General features: G+C 44.2%; 1 protein-coding gene across 2 annotated transcripts in view; it reads right to left on the minus strand.

The window, feature by feature from the left end:
- WDR11 (WD repeat domain 11) overlaps positions 1–24,762 on the minus strand; it is a 671,833-nt gene that overhangs the window by 405,914 nt on the left and 241,157 nt on the right. For both annotated transcript variants that reach the window (XM_085602786.1, XM_085602777.1), the window contains exons 8-9: positions 19,422–19,617; positions 6,892–6,995 (exon numbers count right to left, since the gene is read on the minus strand). In XM_085602786.1, the coding sequence (XP_085458912.1) occupies positions 6,892–6,995; positions 19,422–19,617 (300 nt within the window). The remainder of the gene's footprint in view (positions 1–6,891; positions 6,996–19,421; positions 19,618–24,762) is intronic.

Consider the following 24,762-nt stretch of genomic DNA (forward strand, 5'->3'; position numbering starts at 1 on the left):
CGCAAAGGCAATTAAAGCTGCGCCACACACACCTCTATGCGCGAGGAGACTCTGAGGCGCGCTTAAGCAGTGAGCTCGAACTCAACATTTTAATGAGGCCGATGTACAGATACACTATAACACTGGACAACCCGGGTCTGGTGCTGAGTCAACAAAGATAAACAATAAGCATATCTACTGGTTCCGACATCTCTAGTTAGAAAAAAACCCTTCTGGGAACAGAACCCATCAATCACCGAGGAGTCAGTGTGTTGTCATCATCTGGGTCTGTCTCTCTTGATACACCGCACCAGGTCTAGGTGGAGCGACCTGATCGCGAGTAAAGAGAAGTGGCATACAAGGGTTGCAGTCAGATCTCCACCAGAGATGACAAAAACCATAAGGTGAACTCTCATTCGCGTGAGAGGGGTTCTAAAAGTGCAGCACTAAATCATAAAAAGTGAATAAAAATGGCTAGGGGAACTCAAAAGTGCTTTAATTGGTAGAGTACCTCTGCCAGAATTAAAAAGCAAAATGGCAACTTAGCATAAATACATTGTCATTATGCTCATTGTCCATAGTATCTGGTCGACATGTTTCTGCCCACTGGGATCTGAATAGTATCAAGGGCATTCATCAGGACCTAATTTGCTGCTACTATGTAAAAAGTGTGAAAGTATAACAATATTAAAGACATTCCTACCACCGGTTGAACTCTGTGGATATCAAAACCGGATACCCCAGAGTTCTGGGTGATACCCTCACCTCAACCTGGTTTCTACTCAAGGAAGGGGGCCCCGCTCTCTCCGTCGGTACCCCAGGACGGTCTATGAGTAAAGACCGGAGGTGATGTACAGATACGACTCATGACAGTGGCAAAAGTAAGAGTATGGTCACTTTGAACCAACATGACATCACAGGGTTTCACCCCGTGCCACATCTTTGTGACTTCAATGCCGTTATATGGTACTTCTCCTAACCGAGAGGTTAGGAGAAGGACAATACGTTGAAAACTGACAACGAAGGGGGCACTTTGCTAGTCCTAAATGGCCCTGCAATCATGCCAGCGGCAAGGCGGGATGCCCCGGAGGTGCCACAGGACAAGCCATGTAGAGCAGCTGCACCCTCTGGCCCCCGCTCATTGAAGTCCAATGCACGCCGCTGTGGCCTTGCCTAGCCCAATGCATAAAGTGCGCGAGAGCGGGTAGTGCAAGCGGCACCTCCGCAGGGAGCAGAGTGTCTGAGGCAGAAATTTATCGCCCTGTCAGCTGGGCCAGGGGTGTTTATTCCTCACATCTCATTTCGGTTTTATGTATTACAATACAACAGTTCAGCAAAGGATGGGTTTTCGGTGGGAAGGAAGAAGGAGGAGGATGCTTTTTAGAAGCTGTGACTGCTGGGGGTCCTCAGAGGGTCTGTGTTAAGGATGGGGGCAAAGATTTGAGAAGGGGGTGTTTGAAGGGGCGTTTGACCTCCGGGTTATGGTAAATCTTGAGAAGGGCCAGGCAAGTAATGAAGGGTCACCTGGCACAGACCTTACCATGCGGTGCATACAGGAGGTGGTGAACATTAGAATATGAAGTGGTCTTAATCAGTGGTACCTCTTAATTTTCCACCGCTCCTTCACGTTCCTTCATTGGACCTCGTTACTCTCTCGCCCTCTCTTTCTGCCTCCCATTTCTCTCTCCTTATCTTTCATCCTCTCTCTCTCTCTCTCTCTCCTGCTAACCTTCTCTCCACACTTTAATCCAGTCTGTTTCTTCTCCCCTCCGTATTCCCCTACCTCTCTCCATCCTCTAGCTTCTCATTGCTTCGTCTTTATTTTCTCCTTTAATTATCTACCTCCTTCACTCCAAACCCGCTGTACTCCAGCTTTCCATTCTTGCTCTCCCCTCTCCTTGTCTTCCCTTTTTCCTTTCATCACGCTGGGCTCCCAATCGTCTCTCATTTTCATCCCCTCATCCCGGCCTCTCACTTTCTTTTTCTCGTTCTCTCTGGTAACCATCATTCTGTCCCTTCTCTACCTCTCATGTCTGTCTCTCCTTTCTCCTGCTCTTGCCAACACCTGACCATCTTGCTCTCGTCCCTCCATCTTCATTGCTCTTCTTTCCTCATTGCACACTCTAGCCCTCACCTCCTTTACCTCTCACCCTCACACCTGTCCGTTGCCTCAGACTAACTCCTCCCTTCAGAGGAAAGAGTGAGACGCTTTGTCGCCAGGTGCTTCCTGGATCAGGTCCTCCGAAAAGGTTTAAGCTCTGTGGGGTCCCTTGGCCACCTGGACTCCCGCCTTCCTTTCCTTTAGGCTCGCTTGTGCCTCTTTATCAGCCAATACCAATGCCCATATTGGCACACGCAGTGCCACGCTACTAAAGGAGAGTTCAACTACAAGTTACAGCATGTTAACCGAATGGCACACTGCGTTTGAAACTGTCTCTGTGCACCTCACTTCTCAAAAATCCACTAATGATGCAGAAATACAACTAGAAAAACACTACTTACAGCGTTTCTTCCTGAAATACCTTCCATTTTCGCCATGTCGCCAATACTGCAATGACGAGCTCTGCACTCTTAATGTGAAATAAACGTGTTTATTAACATGAACACGAGTAACGTCTTATGCTAAGGGGCACAGAGTGTAACTGTCGCTTGGGAGGCATGGAACACTTACATCACAAGAGCTGCCGATGTCATCGTGTTCCATGCTATCCAACTGACATTACATAAACCTTTTTTCAAAGGTTTGGGAAAACGGGGTTTGGTCAGGCAGATCGAGCCATTTGATGTGAGACAACTATTATTAACATGCGCCATTGGTTTTCTGGCACTCCATCAATTTGACCCCTTTGCACATTAACAACTGTCCATCAGCCGACTTAGGACTGAGCATACGGTATGTAGCATTAATCAGTAATATGTTTTTCCAAAAATAGGAAAAGGTTATTTTGGAATGGTTAGGGTGTTGAAGTGACGCAACAAAACTGAACAAGCATTAAAAATGCAATAGTCTCGCCTTTCATTAAGTTAAAGCCATTTGCTTTCCTATACAATACCATTAGCAAAGCAAATGGCTTTAACTTAATCAAAGGCGAGACCTATTGCATTTTCAATGCTTGTTTTACATTGTTACACAGTGCACATTCGTCTCCATGTTTGTCTATCATGTTTTTGATGTGTTCTGTACATATTATATGATTTAGGAGCATCTACGCTACAATTGTGGTTATCTTGCGTCTTAACTAAACCACCCATAAGGCTAGATTGTACCGATGACTATATTACCTTTAATGCATGCTCAGAATAGATTTTTTGCCTATCAATGAAGAAGAATCAATGAAATCCAGGTAAACCATTGCTCTGATTATATGTCAAATGCTCAGGTTACCACTTGTGTAAGGGCAGCTCTTGTTATACATAGTGGACCTTACTGTCAAGACAGTAGTATTTCCTAATCATGTGCACCAACGACCATGGCGCAGCCTGCCAGATGTCCAGAACAGGTGCCCCCTTTGCCAATGCTGTCGTGGTAGCCTTGGCACTGATAGTTCCTTCTTGGACAGTGATTGGCAGATTGTAATTCAGAATTCTATCCATCTTTACAGTGTCCTCTTCTGTACTTCTTTGTCCTAGAAAACCTAAGAAAGAGCTGGCCATCCATATGACGGTCTTTTCTGCGGTTGTCCCTTGCTCACTTTGCCACTGGATTCAAGCAAGCCTGGCTGAAGACGGCTGAAATGCCAGAAACCGGTCCTAGGAAGCTTGTTTCCGGTCCAGGGAAGACATGGCTTGGTAGTTCGGGCTGGACTGTTCCCATGAGGCACAGGGTCAGACTGATTTGCATATGGCCATGTCTGAACTGGGGTGGCAGAGTGGGCTATCGAACATTGATGGATTAAACCCAGATCAGTTGACTGGGGGGGGGAGTGCTTGCAATGTTCAACACTCCGTCCATCATTTCCTTTGGTTTTTGCAGCCTGCCAGATGTCCAGAACAGGTGCCCCCTTTGTCAATGCTGTCGTGGTAGCCTTGGCACCTATAGTTCCTTCTTGGACAGTGATTGGCATATTGTAATTCAGAATTCTATCCATCTTTACAGTGTCCTCTTCTGTACTTCTTTGTCCTAGAAAACCTAAGAAAGAGCTGGCCATCCATATGACGGTCTTTTCTGCGGTTGTCATAAAAACTCAGTACTCTTTTAATGTCGAGCCAATGGAGACTCTCTTCCCCCAAGGTTTGAGGCAGAGTGAAAAACACTGACAAAGTGATGGATTGGATGACATGAAAGGGAGTGACAACCTTTGGTAGAAAGGTCCTCCAGGGCCTGAGCAACAAATTATCCGTGAAGGAGGAGGTCTAAGATAGTTGCACCGAAAGCACCTGCAGCTCTCTGACATAGCGCTCTGACGTGATAGCTATGAGGAACATAGGTTTCATTCTCGAGTGTGTTAGAGAGCAGCTGTGCACAGGCACCTAGTCCACACGATGAAAGGCAAAATAGAATTAAAATCCCATTGTGGTTGGTGAGGTAAACACAAAAATGCAGAACAGGCCGACAAGTAACCTCTCACTGTGCCCACCACAAGGCCTTGCTGGGTTAACATGAGAACTAAAACAAAACGTATAAAAGTTTGGCTTGTGGAGAATCAGTGTTGCCTGGCACTATACAAGGCCACAGATTTCTCCCAGCACCCTTCATAGATGGACTTCATAGAGGGATGTCTAGTATGAAGGATAACATCAACCTCCTTGGTCGACAAGCTGACAGCATTTAATTGCCACCGCTCAATCTCCGCACACAGAGGTCTAGTTGTGGTGATTTGGGTTCAGGACTTAGCCCTATTGCTGAGATAGGAGGTCCTCCCAAACTGGCAGCTGGATTAGACAGCAAATGTTCAGGAGCTCTGAATCCCATATTTCCCAGTCCCAATCTGGAGCAATTAAGATGACTTGAACGCTGTTCATCCTGATTTTCCTCAGAATTCAAGGCAGAAGATGTAGCGGAGGAAACACATACTGGGGCCCTTTATTCCATCTCAGTCAGAATTTTGTCTCCTAGCAAGAGCAGTGGAGGAAACTCAAACATGCAAAAGGTTTTACACTGCACATTTCTGACAGTGGCGATCAGATGTAGCTGGGGCACACCCCATTCCTCGAAGATGCCTTGTGCCACCTTGGGATGGATAGACTACACATGGTCTTCTAGGCGACGACTGTCCATTTGAGATGTTTGCACGTCTGCTGAAAACCTGACTGATCTCATTCAGGCGTGCATTGTAAGCACAATGCTGGTGGCAATACTTACGCAGTCTGTAGAGTCCAAGCCGACATGAAGGACATACTTGGCTGCCTCCAGACCATCTTAAATTGTCCGGGCCAATAAGGTCCAGAGGTCTCCAGGGACAATTTTGTTGGCCTACTCCCACAAAGTAGGAGTGTGCCTACCTAAATGATATACTGTGTTAAGAGATCTGAGGGCACAGCTGGTTGAGGAGAATGTTTTCTTTCTGAATGTGTCAACCATTTTCTACTCTCTATCTGGAGGATTTGTCAGAAAAGGGTTCAGGTGCAAGATAAATTAAACGGGAAAAAGTAGGAAAAAAAAACAATGACACCTAAACATGTCGGGCATATGCTTGCCCTAAAAATAAATAAAACAATTGTACATAGCCATAGGCAACCATCTTGGGATGGTTCTGTGTGCAGGGTATCATTGCTTTAAAGTTCTAACGTGGTCAGTACTTTTAGAAGAGATGTGTTGGCCAACTTGAAATGGTAAAGAAATGATACAATATGGGCATTAATATTCCAAGATTGCCACCCACTTTAGAAGCAGTGGGCTCATGGGATGACGCACATTGCAGATCAAATTAGCAGCAAGCAAGCGGGCTGGTAGCATTGTCCGAGGAAATCTGGTAACTGCTAGGCACTCAAAAAAAGAAGAAGAAAAAACAGAAGGGGGTGCTATTAGAGGAGAAAATGAAAAACAAAATGACTGGCCCACCAGCCCTGGCCCTGAGGCACGCTCAATTTCAGACAGAAGCAGAATGTGAATGACACTTAAGCAGAAGATGCAGGGCCAATCCGCAAAGCCGCCGGGATGGCCAGGTGAGAAAGGCCAAGGCCAAGGGGCACGGGGTCTTTATAATACCCCACCCTGGCCATCTCGGCGGTGGCGCCCAGCGATGACGCACTTCCGGTCACCCACCAATCATGAGGCGGGAAGGCTCGAAGGCCAGATATGGCTCGCCTGCCCACCAAGAAGCTGGGCCCTACAGAAATAAGCTGAACGTGTCCCGGTGTAATTTTCAGACACCGGGACACGTTCAGCAAGTGACGTCATGTTGTCAGTCCCCCCACTTCTTTTTATAGGACATGTGCCCTGGCTGTGATTTAACATTATTTTCATAATTAAAAGGTCAGACTTGCTACCCATGTCAGGCATTGTCATTATAGACAGCTCAGACTTATGAAAGTTGACTTAACTTTTCCCACTGAACCAATAAAGCCCATAGTTATTACTATTGTGTTGCTACAATCACCAACACATGAGCATAGGCTTTCCCACAAGCCATTAGGCATTGACAATATATACATTTTGTGTTGGCAAAACAATATAAAAGGATTCTCGGAGTGCAAATTTTCTACCCCGTAGGGCTTGTGAGTGGGATAATCAACAGGAAAACCATTGCCTACTGTGTGATTTTGTGTAAAACAATATCTATATAAAACCTTAAACAGAGCGCAAGACAGTTCTGTTGCCTTTGTCATAACGTCTTGAAATAAAAGTACATCTGTGGCATGGGACATAGAAACTACAGAACTCTTCAGACACAGATACACACACAGACAGACACAGACACCCCCCTCCCCCGAACTGTGCATTATAGTAGGCAGATTGTGGCATGCACTTACCAATCATGCTATCCAGCGACAGATCTGGGAGTCTATTTTGCGAGGAGCCAATTGGAATGCCACAAAATGATACCGGAGAAAATAAGGGACTTGCACTTGTATTTCTGTTCAGAAAATTAGACAAATACATGTTTTTAAAAGAACATATTTCAACAGTGGATTAATGACCTATACTTATATCTGCGAAACGATTATGCTGAAAAATTAACAGCGGGCTGAGGGAGCTGTGTTTTTATTTTTTATTTGGACAAGGTCACACACACACAAAATCAAGAAGAAATGTGTGCTACGTTATTAAATGCACATGGAGATTTATATAAAGATAGTCATACTAGAGAAATAGTCATCAATTATAAATAAGGAATTCTGGCCATGTATAGAAAGCTACCAGTCATTTACTTTTCCAACAAAAAAATAATATATATACTTATATATATTTTACATCTTTATATTTTTTATTCTAAACGATATTGTAACATCTTGAGGCATTTTCTGAATCCCGCCACATATACAGTTGACAAATCAGCTCTTAAAACAGTACAATTAAGTCCAAATGATAATGTATTATCTATAAGAACTCCTGAAATCTATTCATATGGTCCTATAAACTACTGAAACCCGGTTTATTTATTAGGCTATATTTGCACACATTTTGCACTTTACACTTTGCACTTTTACAAAAACAATTATCATATGTTTTTATTGTTTTTGTTTTTAATTCATGTACCACGAATTATGTATTAGAGTATTATAAAAAAACATATACATTTATAAGAAGCTTTTATACTCAGACAAGCATTGGCAAATAATGGATATTATGAACAAAATGACGGTATTTTACCTAGATGTACTGAATTGGATTAATATGACCAAGTGAAATCTAAAGCAAGTAAAAGGGCATTAAAGTGCACCTTTGATAGTGAAATTGCATTAAATGTTTAAATATCATTTAGATATTATACAAGCTTCACACAATGCATACAAGGTCAAGCTTTTGTCTATGTCCATTCGAAATATACACGTCATGCCTGTCACGTGGTCATTTGCTCACTTGCATTTGCACTTTAAAAGGGAGTTACCTCCATTATGCCACTGTCATGTGATCAAGGCTCGGGTGAGCCGAAACGAGTTATGGCGACAATGGAATAAAGGAATACTTTGCACATATTTTGGGTCTGTGTCCATCCTTCGGGAGAGCCGTCTGGGGAAAGTCAGCGGAGGAACACTCGTAATACTTATATATACACACACACATATATATACATACATATATATATATAATCTTTTTGTATATTTCTATTACAGGAGGAAAGGAAGGGGCCCCAACACCGGCACTCACTTTGCGCGGGCATCCTACCCTTTTCCCCTCATCATCACTGTCATCATCACTAGTACTGTGAGAATGGGCATATAAGAACTTTGGACCACCAACTGTCTACCAACAAGATCAGCCCTACTTGGGGAACACATACTCTGTTCCATCTCCACTTTAAACATTTGTATTGCTCACTGAGGTTCATCGGTTATTATTCCTTGCTTGGAGAGAGGAGAACCAGGGTGTATGGGCACTTGCCCGTTTATTCTGCATGGTTGAGATCTTATTTAAGGCGACCCTGTCACCTTTTAGAATGCCCAGACTATTACTTGGGGGTCACGTATTTTTGTGGATATCTGTATTGTTGTGGATCGTGTGGTATCAGATGTATTTGACATGGACACTTGACACGTATCCACCACGATCATGTCTTGGAGACAACAATTTTGTTTGGATTGACATATTGCACGACTGTGATTACTGGCACTAGCCGTTTTTTCATGTTTATTACATTTAATTTGTGGATTTGTTGAGATCATTATCAACATTCTGACAATGTATTTATGTTGCAATGTACATCGTTTCATATTTTAGTAGGTGACCATGATACCATCTGCCACATATTTGCGATATTTTCGTTAATGCGTTTAGACTCAGATGTACAGCACTGTATTTCAGTAACGTTTCAGACCATTCAAAGATGTCTGCCATAGTCTCTAGGCACGATTTGCAGTGGTCCCTTGTTCATGTCTATAGCCCATTAGTACTTATTCAGTCAGTAACACGAGCACCAATATTCACGTGATCAAGACTCTTGTAGTTGAAACGCGTTGTGAATAAACACCCCTTTACCGCATTGCCTTGTGGATTCTTTGAGATGAGAGCGCACGATATTGGATATTTGCTGAATACTGGATTTCCGGCGTGCTCCGCCGGCGTGTGCGCCTGCTCCCTCGGGTCCCAGCAGTCAGAAGGAGCAATCTGGAGAGTGGATATATATATATATTCACTGAAAAAACCATAGGTTTCACACATGTTACTTAGCGGAAATTTTACTGATAAAAAACCAATGAAATTCCCCCGTTATAGTTAGTGCAGGCAACTATAACTCACGCGACCGCAATCCTCTGCTGATGCTAATACTGTATTTAGACACTTATTTGCCCATGTCTTCTTCCATACATTTTTAGCTATACATATATTACAAATATTTTTTTTTCATAAAGACACATATGTCATCAGCAGAAGATTGCGGTCGCGTGAGTTATAGTTGCCTGCACTAACTATAACGGGGGAATTTCATTGGTTTTTTATCAGTAAAATTTCCGCTAACTATAACATGTGTGAAACCTATGGTTTTTTCAGTGAATTTGCAAGGTTTTTTAAATGCTAATTCCTAACTATAACGTGTGTGAAACCTATGGTTTTTTCAGTGAATTTGTACGTTTTTTTAAATGCTAAGTTACTTTACGCCATTCGTGGCGTGCGCGCCCACTTAACGCAGTTCGTTCCGTGCGCGCACGGTGCGCTTCGCGCACCGTGCGCGCACAGTAAGCACGCGGTGCGCTTCGCGCACCGCGCGCCCACTTTACGCAGTTAGTGCCGTGCACGCACGGTGGGCACGCGGTGCGCGTAGCGCACCGCGTGCCCACGTTACACTAGATGGGCCATGTACGCACGATGCGCTTCGCGCACCGTGCGCACATGGAGGACATATGATGCACTTCGTTTTGAAAGGTAATATTTTAATTTTTCGTATGTTTCGCGTACGGTAAGCGTAATCGGCGAAATTAACGAAAAAAAAAAAAATCCGTTTTTGGCCTTGGGGGATCTTTGGGGACCCCCCCCACCTTGGCTATGTGTGTGGGAGCTGTCTAAACAGCCCCTTTACATGTTTTTGAGCTTTGTTTTTTCATCATCACTCTCAGTGCAAGAGAGAAAATGGCGGCCGCCGCTTCCTGGTTTCGCCCGATTCGAATGTTTACTAAGATCTAAGAGCCAATCAGAATCGCGCTCGCGCACGCCACCGTACGCGTACGGTAAGCGTACCGTAAGCACACCGTAAGCTGGCTCAGATATATATATTGATTTAAAGGCTATTTTCTCAGAATCTACTGAACAGATTTACACCAAACCTACAAAAGGCACTTCCTTGACCTGAGGACTACCTCTCTGCCAAATTTCAAGTAATTCTGTTCAGCCGTTCGGGCTGTAGCCCTGTCTAAAGGTCCTATGGAAAAATGCATGGGAAAAACGCGTTTTGGGACCCCCCTTTTATCTCAGCCCCCGCTTGACGAATCCCCCCGAGACTTTCAGGGTAGGAGCGGAGCGTAGCGCCCCACCTATTTTGAAAAATTCGCGAGGATTCGTCGACCGGCGCCAAAGTTATTCAAAATAGAATGTTGCGGATTTCCTATGGAAACGTGGTCCTAACTATAACTACCTACTGGCGACCGCCAGTAGGTAATATATATATATATATATATATATATATATATATATATATATATATGTATATATATATATACACAATTACCGCTGGTGCACAAGGGAGACGATGGGCGTCACAATTCCAAAATCACAAGCGGACACGGACCTTCGTTAAAGTGCGTATTTTATTTCGTTAGGTTTGCCGTCATAACGTTTCGGCTCAGCAGAGCCTTGATCACATATCATATATATCCAGAACAAAGTTTGCCTGTTCAAGAGAAAGCCGCACTACAGGTAAGTTTTTCGCCAAACCATCATTTATTGAAGGATGCTGCGAGGAAATCGGCTAGAGCAGCACAGGAATAATTGTCCAAAGCCTGACGCGTTTCGTGTATTAACACTTCCTCAGAGTCGTGGACTTGCAAACTCAAAGGCACGGCAATTTTGGCAATGTAAATCTTCTTTCCCCGCCCAAAGTGGGCGTAGCCACCCCCGTGGCTTTCTGGTCTTGGTAGTGCCGTTTCTTGCTTCAGTGAGCTGACATGCCGTTGGTGCAAAATAAATTAAAAAATGATGCCACAGTGGGTTGTGGTGTCAGCCTCAAGTCCCCGTTGCATTCATTGCCCTTCAACAACAGGCACCTGCTCCCAAAGCAGCGGCGTTGATTTGCATCGCTGCAGGAATGCAAACTGCATCGGAGCCTTCCCCGTGGCTCAGGCGGGGCTACAAACATCCAGAACAAAGTTTGCCTGTTCAAGAGAAAGCCGCACTACAGGTAAGTTTTTCGCCAAACCATCATTTATTGAAGGATGCTGCGAGGAAATCGGCTAGAGCAGCACAGGAATAATTGTCCAAAGCCTGACGCGTTTCGTGTATTAACACTTCCTCAGAGGCGTGGACTTGCAAACTCAAAGGCACGGCAATTTTGGCAATGTAAATCTTCTTTCCCCGCCCAAAGTGGGCGTAGCCACCCCCGTGGCTTTCTGGTCTTGGTAGTGCCGTTTCTTGCTTCAGTGAGCTGACATGCCGTTGGTGCAAAATTAAAAAATGATGCCACAGTGGGTTGTGGTGTCAGCCTCAAGTCCCCGCTGCATTCATTGCCCTTCAACAACAGGCACCTGCTCCCAAAGCAGCGGCGTTGATTTGCGTCGCTGCAGGAATGCAAACTGCATCGGAGCCTTCCCCGTGGCTCAGGCGGGGCCACTAACATCCAGAACAAAGTTTGCCTGTTCAAGAGGAAGCCGCACTACAGGTAAGTTTTTCGCCAAACCATCATTTATTGAAGGATGCTGCGAGGAAATCGGCTAGAGCAGCACAGGAATAATTGTCCAAAGCCTGACGCGTTTCGTGTATTAACGCTTCCTCAGAGGCGTGGACTTGCAAACTCAAAGGCACGGCAATTTTGGCAATGCAAATCTTCTTTCCCCGCCCAAAGTGGGCGTAGCCACCCCCGTGGCTTTCTGGTCTTGGTAGTGCCGTTTCTTGCTTCAGTGAGCTGACATGCCGTTGGTGCAAAATAAATAAAAAAATGATGCCACAGTGGGTTGTGGTGTCAGCCTCAAGTCCCCGCTGCATTCATTGCCCTTCAACAACAGGCACCTGCTCCCAAAGCAGCGGCGTTGATTTGCGTCGCTGCAGGAATGCAAACTGCATCGGAGCCTTCCCCGTGGCTCAGGCGGGGCCACTAACATCCAGAACAAAGTTTGCCTGTTCAAGAGAAAGCCGCACTACAGGTAAGTTTTTCGCCAAACCATCATTTATTGAAGGATGCTGCGAGGAAATCGGCTAGAGCAGCACAGGAATAATTGTCCAAAGCCTGACGCGTTTCGTGTATTAACACTTCCTCAAAGGCTCCGATGCAGTTTGCATTCCTGCAGCGACGCAAATCAACGCCGCTGCTTTGGGAGCAGGTGCCTGTTTGAAGGGCAATGAATGCAGCGGGGACTTGAGGCTGACACCACAACCCACTGTGGCATCATTTTTTTATTTATTTTGCACCAACGGCATGTCAGCTCACTGAAGCAAGAAACGGCACTACCAAGACCAGAAAGCCACGGGGGTGGCTACGCCCACTTTGGGAGGGAAAAGAAGATTTACTTTGCCAAAATTGCTGTGCCTTTGAGTTTGCAAGTCCACGCCTATGAGGAAGTGTTAATACACGAAACGCGTCAGGCTTTGGACAATTATTCCTGTGCTGCTCTAGCCGATTTCCTCGCAGCATCCTTCAATAAATGATGGTTTGGCGAAACACTTACCTGTAGTGCGGCTTCCTCTTGAACAGGCAAACTTTGTTATGGATATGGATATGTATATATATATGTATATGTAAAAAACAACACCGCCCCACTCCGTTGCTCTCTGCAGTGCGGGTGCGCCAATTGCGCGGGCGATAGCGCAATTAATTCCTGCCAAACACCACGTCTCTAGAAAGAACGTGCGGCGCACTCGGGCTCAATCCAAAGAAATTAACTTTATTCGTTCTTCTCCGTGAAGACTAACACACGCGTTCCGGGACCCTGCCCTTCGTCAGTGTTAGTTTGTCAAGTTCAAAACACACATTTAAATAACAAATACAATCATTGGTCAATGGGACTAGCGAGTAACATCGACAAAGGACTTCACAGTTGGCTGACAACAATTCATCGTAACCACAGCGGCCATATTTGAATTGCCGCACAGACATGTAAATCATGTATTGTACCTCTTAGTACGTCATTGGATCACAATTAACATCAATGTGTATACAATGTCATGCCGATAATTATCTAAAGAATTAATTAAACATGTGCAATTCATGTACTAAGTTTTCAAAGAAAGTATTCGAGTGACCAACCAATGACATGCTAACTGTATCTGAGGCTAAAAGCATCTTGCTCCCAAAATCTTGGAATGTATAATTGCGCCCTCCAGTGGGCGTAGCCACAGCTCAAATGCTCGTGGTACATATCTAATTAATTGACTACCGGTCCTGTCGATGGTGCTATATCAAATTAAATGTTAAGAAAAGAGAAGGACGAAAAGATAAAGGGCATTCACTCAAACTATGCAAAGTATATACAAAAATGCATCGGTAATTCAAAGAACGCAAAATTGAGCCCTCCAATGGGCATACTCAATAAAGACAATCAATAAACAAACGGGTAATGGGAGGAGAACACTCAGTTTACAGGCATTACTCAATGACATGATAGTGCTATACAGAAGGATGGAAACTGAAAATTGTGCAAGGAAAACTCAGCCAATGAAGGACCATAATTCTTCCTCCATGTTAAGACCCCCAGGGGTGCGAGTCTGTAATTCAATGATGAAACGCGCCTCTAACTGGCGTAGCTCCCTTACTCTATCTCCTCCTCTCTCAGTAATGGGGATCTGGTCCAAACAAAAATAGCTAAGTTTATCACTACGGGATTCATGCTTGTCTGCAAAGTGCCTGGCTACAGGGTATGCTGTGTCATGGTTTGTGATTGCCCGTGTGTGCTCCAAAACACGTTTCTTAGCAGGGTGAATCGTACTCCCAATGTATCGGAGACCACACGGGCAAACCAGGCAATAAACAACAAAACTGGTATTGCAGTTGAGGAATTTATTAATACTGCGTGTTCCTATTCTGCCTGGAACACTGTATTCTTTCACTTTTTTGCTGTTTTTACAAGCCTTGCAAGAGGCACATGGATAGAAACCTAACGGAGTGTTTTTGGGAACCTTATCAGTAAAGTGGCTACGTACCAACAAGTCTTTTAATGACTTGCTTTTACGATAAGTCACCTCAGGCTTACAAGATGTATCTTGACCGATGATGTTATCGGTCTGTAGTATACTCCAATTCTTTTCTACTAGTTTTCTTATGACCCCAGCCTTGGTTGAGTAGCCCAAAATAAGACGGGGACCACCCGGATCATCTTTTGCTTGGTTCAATTTGGGTTGTTCCATACCAAGGAGGGAGAATCTCTCAATAGATTGCACCTTAAGGGCCGTTTCGCTCAGAAGAGTGTCGGTGTAACCTCTTTGTCTAAACCTTCTGAGCGATTCACTTGCTGCCTGGGTGTAATCTATGGGGAGTGTGCAATTCCTTTTAAGACGCAACAACTCCCCATAAGGAATGCTGTTAATGAGAGACCGTGGATGTTGGCTAGTAAAATGTAAGACTGAATTCCCTGCGGTGGGTTTGCGGTAGAGCTTGGTGCAAATTTTCCCATCTGCTACGAATACTGAGAGGTCGAGGAAGGGTACCTCAGTCTTGCTCATCAAGCTGGTGAAATGAAGATTCAAAGAGTTAGTATTAAGGATATTGATATATTCTATAGCTTCATCAGGAGTACCCTTCCACACGATGAACAGGTCATCAATGTAGCGTGCCCATAGGGCAATTTTGTCAACCCATGCCTCATTGCCCTCCGACCAGGCCACGTGCTTCTCCCACCAGCCCACGAACAAGTTCGCGTAGCTGGGGGCGAAGCACGTGCCCATCGCGGTACCTTGGGTCTGCAGGTACAGCTGCCCACCAAACAGAAAAATATTGTTGTGCAGACAGAATTCAGCAAATTCAAAAAGCATAGTGTTGTGCATCTGATATTTCAGGGGTCTTGCTTTAAGAAAATATTGGAGTGCCCCTAAACCGTCAGTGTGTGCTATACAAGTGTATAAACTGGTTATGTCCATAGTGATAAGCACAAAGTCCGGTTCCCACTGTATTTCCTGAATGCGTTTAATGAAATCTGTAGTATCCTGGATGTAAGAACTTAAATCCTTGACCAGAGGGAACAAGAAATGATCGACATAGATAGAAACTTTCTCGAGTAGACTCTCCTTGCTGGAAACAATGGGACGTCCTGGAGGTCTCAGGGTGTCCTTATGGATTTTAGGTAAATGGTAAAATGTAGGTAGAACCGGACTGTCCACTTTGAGGAACTGAAATTCATCTTCCTCCAGGATGCCACTGTTCCTCCATTTATCCAGCAGATTGTAAAGTGCTAACACACTGGTGTTGTACCTCTCCCTTTGGATTTGTAAATAGCTTGAAGAGTCACCCAAAAGACGTAGGGCTTCGCCTCGGTAGAAATCTTTGGACATAACGACAACATTACCGCCCTTGTCGGATTGTTTGATAACAATGCCAGTGTCTTCTCTAAGGGTCTTAACTGCTGTCCATTGGGCTTTCGACAGGTTGAAAAGGCGTTTTTTAGTGTGTTGTTGAGGTTTATCTTGCATGCGTAGAGTGTTCAGATCCTTGATCATAGAATCGTGAAAGCAATCAATTGCATCAAAAGGCATTTTCGGGATAAACCTTGATTTCTTTTTGAATTTGCTTTTGCCACTGGTTTGTCCAATCCCAAGATGCGGGAGTCCCTCCGGCTCATTTGTTGTCATTTCTATTTGTAAATCATGCAAGGCTTGAAGTGCCTCCGAGTCATGTCCTGTGAGCTCGTCCGTTGATAGACCTGCTGAGGTTGGAGAGGGCAAGGTTGGATGCAATTTGAAAGTTTTCTGTAACTTTAATTTACGTATGAAACAGTATAAATCAATTCGTGTTTGTACATAATCCCATTCTGAAGTTGGACAGAATGTGAGACCTTTCTCGAGAACTGAGATTTCATCCTGGGTCAGTGTTCTCGTGGAAAGATTAATTACTGTTTGCTTATTTATTTCCTGTTGATCCCCCGCTTGCCTCTCGTCATTCGGGGTGCTCCGCCCCCTCTTCCGTTTCTTGCCCCCTCTCCTGGTTTTCCGACGCTTCGGTCTGGGGGTTTCACTCGTTGCGGATACCTTCTCCATGATTCTTTCATGATTTCGTATTCCCTGGGAAAATCCGGTTCCCTGCCGCCACTCGCACCTTGGTCCGACGGAGTGACTTCGATTTCTGCTTGTTCGATTTCAACCTCAGACTCAGATGTATCCCTTTGGTCCACTACTCTGTTCCTAGAGGTTGCCGACTGTAGGGTTTTCCTCGGTGCATCATACTTCCTGGCAAACGTCAGAACTCTCCCCGATTCATAATCGTGTTGGTCTCTCGCAAACTTGCTTTGTTTGCGCCTTTTAATGTCATTTTCGTATGAAATCAATCTACTTTTCATTTGACTTCTCAGATTTTCTACCTCCGAGTGTTCCCCCAGAGTAGAGATATGCTGCTCAATCTCATTGATTTCATCCAGGAGTTTAGTTCTGTCGCTTTTGGCGTATCTAATCAATATTTGTACCATTCCTTTGGAAGATGCCACCGTATGCTCTGCCCAGTCTTTTAGTAAATTAGGGTCCGGATTTTCATATGAAGGGATGGTATAAATCCGGAGTCCCCGAGGTATACGGCCCACATCCAGATACCTCTGTAGGGAGGTCGCCTCCCACCACTTCCTGATTTCTTTTTCATAGGTGCGTTCCAACTTCGTGAACCACCCTTTCAAATTCTCTGGCCTCCTGTCAGTACCTGTGCCTGCATCCGAAACCAAACCAGATGCAGCGCCCGTTATAGTTAGTTCAGATAACTATAACTCGCGCGACCGCCACTCTATCACAAGGATGATGTCATGAGTGATGCCACTGACCATGTCTTGAGTGATGTAATATGTGACGTCATCAGCAGTGGATTGCGGGCGCGCGAGTTATAGTTATCTGAACTAACTATAACGGGGGAATTTCATTGGTTTTTACGAGAGAAATATCCACCTAACTATAACCTGTGTGAAACCTATGGTTTTTTAAGTGAATTTGTAAGTTTTTTTAAATGCTAAGTTATGTATTTATTATTATATTTTTTATATATATATTTTACAATAAAGTACGTTTTAAAAAATGTATTTATTTTTTTAATGGTTTTTCACCGTGCGCGCACGGTGCGCGCACAGTGCGCGCACCCCGCGATTTTTTAAAAAAAAATTAAAATGTTTTTTTTCTGCCTTCTGGGTCCTTCAGGGACCCCCTGACAAAGGCTAGGGGGTCAGGAACTCTCTACCCTGCCCCCTTTTCACGTTCGCCACCTTCCTTTTTCACTCTCGCACTCAAAACAAACAAAATGGCGGCCGACACTTCCAGATTTCGACCGATTCGAACGTTGACTGACATGTAACACACACTTGCCGTCGACACTCGGGAAGAGGTAGCTGCACTCAGCTCGTTCGCTTTACGGAATTTGTCGAAGGGACGGTGTAATTGGAAAACGAGAAATTATCTGCACTCGAAGCACGATCAATAGACCTCGTAACGAAGGAGGGATCTGCATGAAATTATTTCATTACATCGTCCACGAACTGAACCCCGTGTGGTCCAGAATTTGTACCACGCTTCGAAAACGAGAAACGAGAAAGAATAGCCTTGAGAAAGTCGTGGGACCATTCTTCCCGTAACGACGAAACACGTGTTGGCTGTGGAGTTTCTAAAGAACACGTCTATATTAAAGAAAGAATGAAGATCTGACTCATGTCCTCTGCAATTACTTACTAAATGTTCATACTTCTTAATTTATGAATTATGTTATAAATACTTACTCACGTGTGCTAGGGATTCAAAAGAATTATTGTTGGTTTTCTTTGTAGAGTTTGTGGTTCCTCTACACCCAGTAGCACCGTCATAGAATAGCGTACGAAACACAAGTGCCAATCAGATGAGGCGCCAGTACACCTTTCGCTAATACCACATAGTTACCGATTTGACTGACATGTAACCACCAATCAGAATTACGATTGCGCACGTCAGGGTGCGCGCACGGTGCGCGGCTATAGATATTTATGTACTTTAACTGCAATTTTCTCAGGAACTACTGAACAGATTGACTCCATATATGCAAAAGGCACATCCCTGACCTGAGAACTACTTCTCTGCCAAATTTCAAGTAATTCTGTTCAGCCGTTCGGGCTGTACTTTCGACTAAAGGTCCTATGGGAAAATGCATGGGGAAAACGCGTTTTGGGACCCCCCTTTTTTCTCGGCCCCCGCTTGACGAATCCCCCCGAGACTTTCAGGGTAGGAGCTGAGCGGAGCGCCCCATTAGATTTGAAAATTTCGCGAGGATTCGTCAACCGGCGCCAAAGTTATTCAAAATAGAATTTTGAGATTTCCTATGGAAACACGGTCCTAACTATAACTATCTACAATATATATATACACACACATTTATTTTTTTCACACTTTTTTCTAATTTTTTTTAATTCTAATCATAGTACAAACACTTGGCCAGCTAGATCGATGTTGACATATATCTTTATGTGTAAATGATCTACCCAAAACAAAAAGCACTTTTTGGCTAGAGAGTTGACTGTGACCATTCTCAGACAGTCCCAAGAACCCATTCATAATCAGAGAAGGCTAGTAATGGGAGTTAAAATTCCAAATATAACACCGTAGGCCATATGCTTTTGACTTGGGTGCACTAACTGTTCAAATTAACCTACACCTCAGTGTGAAACTATATGGGCAAATGAAGAATTACTGAGGGATTAGCTGTGGTATTCATGAATCCCCTCATAATTATTCACTTCTGAGAGAAGACTGGGTGAGAGTGGTGTGGGGGTGGGGGTACCAGGCAAAAGTCTGGGGACGAGGTAATGAGGCATCAAATAACTATCAACTCCTATTTCTATACTTTGCACAATGAAGGCTGTAATCAACTTTTATGGAAGGAAATCATACAATCTGAAATCAATATGCTTTCAGTGTGCAAGGTATCATGCACTCTCCCAGAACCTATTCCACAACTTCTAAAGGTGCGACCAAATATTTAATAATCAAAATACAAGATGATGGATATAAATGGGCAAAAGAAATTTCAGATCCAAAATAGACATGATAGAATTACCCCGTCCTGTTGTTCCGACCCATGATGGAGGACTTCAGCTCCCAAATCATGACCCGTCCATCACTGATGATCAGCGCCACAGAGTTCTCACTCACAGGACAGCAAGCCAAACTGAAAGGGCGCACCGTCTTAGTCACCCTGATGGCATCACACTGGCAGCGAAGATCATAGGTAAGTTCCTGAATGGGATCGGGTTCTGCAATATAAATACATTTAAGGAGCAAGATCACCTTTATGTCATTTCCCTTTTTAACAAGTGAACATGAGTGAGGAAAACATTGGAATTCTTGATAACATATTTTAGATGATCCTTGATGGATTTTAAGTAACATGGTGGGGACTTGGAGAGTCTAACAATAGACAGCTGAGCTTTCCTCTAATTTGAGCTGTTCTCTAATGTACCCAGACACAACCAATTCCTCTTGTGGGTGGAAGCAATTGTCAAGCTGGTGTTGTATTGATGTCTTTGGTCTTCTAATGTCTGTTGCTGTATGACTACCTGAAAACCATTCACCACTGCAGGAGAGAGCTACTGCAGCCTGCTGCAGTCTTGCAAGTGGCGCCTGACTCCAAAGGCTATATCAATTTCAGTATGCTTTTACTGGTGGTCCCAAAAGAAGCTTTTCTGCTTGGCTGCCAGAACACTGCCTAAGAACTGTCCTACCCCAAATTCTGTTCTAACCCCTACACTGGCCCACCATGAAAAAAAGCCCACTCTCCTGTAGTCTGTTAAAGAATCACTGAGCTGGGCTTGGCTCCCGGTGTCACAAGCTACATGTGTTTTAGTGGCTATTTGGAATGATCTTGCACCAGAGCAACCTTCATAAAGCCTCTCAGCAACCTTGCCAGTACTTGTGTTAAAAGTGTCTTTGTATTTCACCTGGACTTTTTGACCTGTCTCTCTCCTTATTGGCCTCACTGCAAAATGTGTGTGCTGGTTTGCAGGTCTACCGCTTATCATCTTATGCGGCGTGTTGGCTGAGCAGGGTTTTTGTAGGTTCACCCCTCCCCTTTTTGCCCCCACTGTGACTGCTAGGTATTGGTATAATGGCTCTAAAACACCCTGAGCCCTTCTAAACAGGACTCTGTGCATGTGCTCTGACCCTTAAAATGGTGTATATTTGGTTAGTTGTCCCCAATTGGCATAGCCACACTTAACTTAAGTCCCTAGCAAATAGTACCAGGGGCACCTAGGGCCTGTATGTGGAGGTGTATCTCGTAGACTGCAGCACCAGTGCACGACCAGGAGTACAACAAGGCAAAACATAGCTCCAGTCTGCCACTGCAAACCAGAAGTGCAGTTTAAAACTGCTAACTCGACTTGCCATTTAAAGTAATGGCAAAAACCCAAAGCTTCATTTTTAATATATGTAAGTCACCCCTTAGGTAGGCCTAATGAGCCCTAAGGCAGGGTGCTGTATGTAAAAAGTAAAACAACTACTTTTACATGCTCCAGCAGTAAAAACTCTCAATTGTCGTTTTTACTTTGGAAAGGCTAGTAGCCCTATTGGCAAGTGCAGAGTTACTGTTTGACACCTCAGTCCTGCTAACGTCTGAATGGGACTACTTAAGTTGGTGCGGTAAAGTATCAAAACAATCAGTACATTAAATATGATATAATGGTTAAATAGATTTTAACGTCTATGGTGAGCAAAGTGCAATTTTAGAAGTTGCCACTTCAGTCGCCCATTTACAGTTGTCCCCGGGGTCTGCCCCCAGACAGCTCCCTGCCCTCCTGGAGAGACATGATAATAACTCCCAGAAAAGGAGAAAATAGAAGCCTGCACCAAAGAGAGGTGTTACCTCCCTCATGCAGGAAGCCACACGTGTTGGCCCAAAAGGCAAGCTTAAAAGGAGAAGCTGCCTGTGAATGGCAAATGAGTAACACTTGGGACATATACTGTTTCATTGTCTAAGTAGACTGGCTGGCACTTGGGGTAGGGAAGGGGAAACCAGTTGCCAAACTGGTTTTCCATGGGCCTGTAACCCCCTTGAGAGCCACACCTCTGGGTTGGGATAGACAGCTCTGGAATCAGAGAGAGGGATTCTACTATGTTGGGAGTGCGCAGAATGGTGAAACTTGAGATAGTTGGTTGCCACACTTCCTAGGAAGTAGTCGTCAGGAAGGAGGGAATGTAGTAGTGCATTAGCTACTGACTGCGTCTACTCTGAGGGCACGTTCTGAGCATAAATAGGGCACCTGTGGTACACAGATCCCAACTGGACAAGAAGGACTGCCCTGATGCACCGTTGAACCAGCAAAGAGGGGCTGCACCGGTGTGGACTACACCTCCTTAATCTGGTGGCTAGCAAAGTAGAGGGACTGTGTCTGCTATGTCCTGCTCAAGGAGCAGTCATCTCTAGAGCCCATCCAAAGTAAATACACCAAGGGTCAGTTGGAAGACCCCCCCCCCCCCGTTCACAGCACAGGACCACAACAGCTGAGAAGCCTGCTGGGGCAAGTTGATAGCCCAGAATCTTCAGACCACCGCCATCCGCCGACTTGCAGGAGTTTGCGGGTGAGTCACATGCTTTGATTTACTATACCTTGTAAAATTTATATCTCCGGTAGATCTTTTTCATTGCGGTTTCTACAAATACAGTCTATTTTTATAAATTGGTGTCGGTGTCGGATTTCTCGAGTGTCATGACAATTTCTTCTACAATTGTTTTGGTGCGGTTTAAATGCTTTACACTTGTTCCTTTGCATAAGCCTTGCTGCTCAGAGCCACACCTACCCAGGACTGAGCTGAAGGTTTGCCAAACGAAGCCCATTAGTCCTAAAGGGGTTTGCTGAGTGTATTACTCAGTGAGTTTGCACAACCGCGCCATGTAATAAACCCCATTTCTGCACACTTGTCATATCCTAAGGGGCAGGATAAGCTAAATTTCGAATTTTTCCTACAGTTCGAGTCACATATATAGAGGAAAATGCCTGGGGTGCTGCAGAAATGCATTCATTAACCCCTATGTCAAGTCACCAATGGCCGAGAGATGTGCACACACAGCTCAGCCTTTGGAAGCACACAAGAGGTTAATTCTCAGCAAAAACAGGGTGAACCATATTGTGATCACTGAGCAGACCAACATTTTCTCTTCGAGGGGGGATAATATGTAGGTGAAGTTTAGTTAGACTTCTTTGGAAAGCGTACTTATGACATAAATTTCCCTGGTCACAGTACCAGAAAAAGTCTAGCACTCTGCTCTGCAGAGTGGGATCAAGTAGGCTTTAACTACTCATTATAAATCTGTTGTCTAGGCCATTTCAGGTGTAATATTTGGCGATGATACTGAGTACCTTTATCAAATTATGTAATGCTACTGTAATGGCTTGCACACTGCATTGGACAAAGTTACTAACCTGTAAATACAGCTCTCCTACATTGGGTTTGCATTGAAGCATTTGACAAGGAGTCTTTTCAACTATTCTCATTGAGGACAGACATCTACAGAATGTATGATCACAACACAGGATGCTGAGTCCTATTGAAGTGGTAATGTCCAGGGCACTCTCTTCAGAGCCACACCCTGCTTGGCTACAGAGACTTCTGAGCAGGAAACTGTCCACTGAGGCACACTTTGGATGTCCCTTCTAACGTACGCACCCTCCTTGGTGATCCAGTTAGCTAATTAATATAATGTACATTTGGGGTGAGTCCCGTTAGTGCCAAGGCTTTGGCATGGTTTTGATGTTCTATGTAGCTTGTACCCAAACTAATTGGAGCAAACCTGCTGGACGCATGCTGCTGGTTTGTACTAATGTGATACAGGGATATTCTAAGTTTTGTTCAGCTTCAAACAAAAGAGCAGAGAAGGGTGGGCTTGGAAAAAAGACCACTAACTCACAAGACGTATGTTCAACATTACACTGGAAAGTGTGCCTGACACATTGGCACACTGACAGCACTCGTCACCCTACAGTCTGTTCACAGGCTTCCTACAGACTTCTGTTCTTAGATAAGTACAGAAGAAAAGACTCAGTTGACAGGCTTAATACTACACTGTAATGCCTGCTGCTCCACAAACAAATGCAGATCAAAAGGTTTGGGAGGCCATAATAATTTTGATTCACTTGCAAATATGGGCAACTCAGAGCGTGAAAAAAATAATCCACACAGACCTATCATTGATCTTTCATGCTTTAGGAAAGATAAACTTTCCAGTGTGTGAAGTATGCCACCATATATTGACATTTACTACCTTGAGATTGACTTTAACATAGTGGACTGTCCACTGTACAGCCGACAGAGTAAGTGAAGAGCCAGATGAAAGACAGCCTCTCATACGTCCTCTCTTGCACACCTTGAAGCAGGAGAGATGGGATACCACTGTGTTGTTTTTTTTGGCCCAAATGCATAGTTGCGAGGACAAGTAATAGACCAGATTGAAACTCTCTATACCATTCTTTCTGATCACTCTGCTGGCTCAAATCCTTCTCCATTCGTCATCTAATAAGCTCTCCAGATTTTCATTTCAAGTCATCGAAACAAAGTCAGATTCAAATACTAAACGACAGTTACAGACAATAAACACCTTGTCAAAGACACTCTGAAGCCATATCTAAACCACGGACTCAAATGTGAATGAACAGAGGTGCTAGTAGATATTCACTGGCATTTCCTTGAAAAATCTTTGTGGTTGACCAAACTAAAATGAGAATGCTGATTATCTGAACCAATGTAGAAGTAGTAGATGGGAAAATTAGAAAAATAAGTGAGATGGAAGCATCATCAATGTGGACGTTCAGTAATAAATCAGTTACAAACCTTCCATAACGATCATTGTCATGGATTTTATATTAAACTGCAAACTCCTCATCTTGTAAGCACACCAAGCACCAGATTGGATCCGAAAACCCTTGCAATAGGCTCTGGTATGCAAGCAGGTGAGGTTGTGACACAGAACCACATATAGCAGCAATGACTGTATGCTGAAGACAGTTGTCTTCTTTTTACTTTCACACCCTTATATGCAAACTAGATTTGTAATGGTGGTGTGTGACAGTTAAATTGGAACCTTATTACATATTGAATTTGAAATTCCTCACCACAGAACAGGTAAGTGGGTGGGCAATGAGAATCTGCTGTTAGATTATTCACTAAGAAGGAGTTACTTACCTTCGATAACGATTTTTTGTGTGGATACTCTATCTATTTGCAGATTCCTCAACTGCTGAATATACCCAAGTGCCAAACGGGATCTGAAAATATTTCCTTAGGTCTCTAGGAAATGCAATTTCGATATATGAAGAGAGGCCACTGTGACATCCCTGGAACCACATAGTGCACCGTCAGTTCCCCCCTCAATATTCCCCTACAGTTGGGGGGGGGGGCGTGGCCAG

Source organism: Triturus cristatus, chromosome 1_2 (genome assembly GCF_964204655.1).
Source record: "Triturus cristatus chromosome 1_2, aTriCri1.1, whole genome shotgun sequence".
Taxonomy (NCBI): domain Eukaryota; kingdom Metazoa; phylum Chordata; class Amphibia; order Caudata; family Salamandridae; genus Triturus; species Triturus cristatus.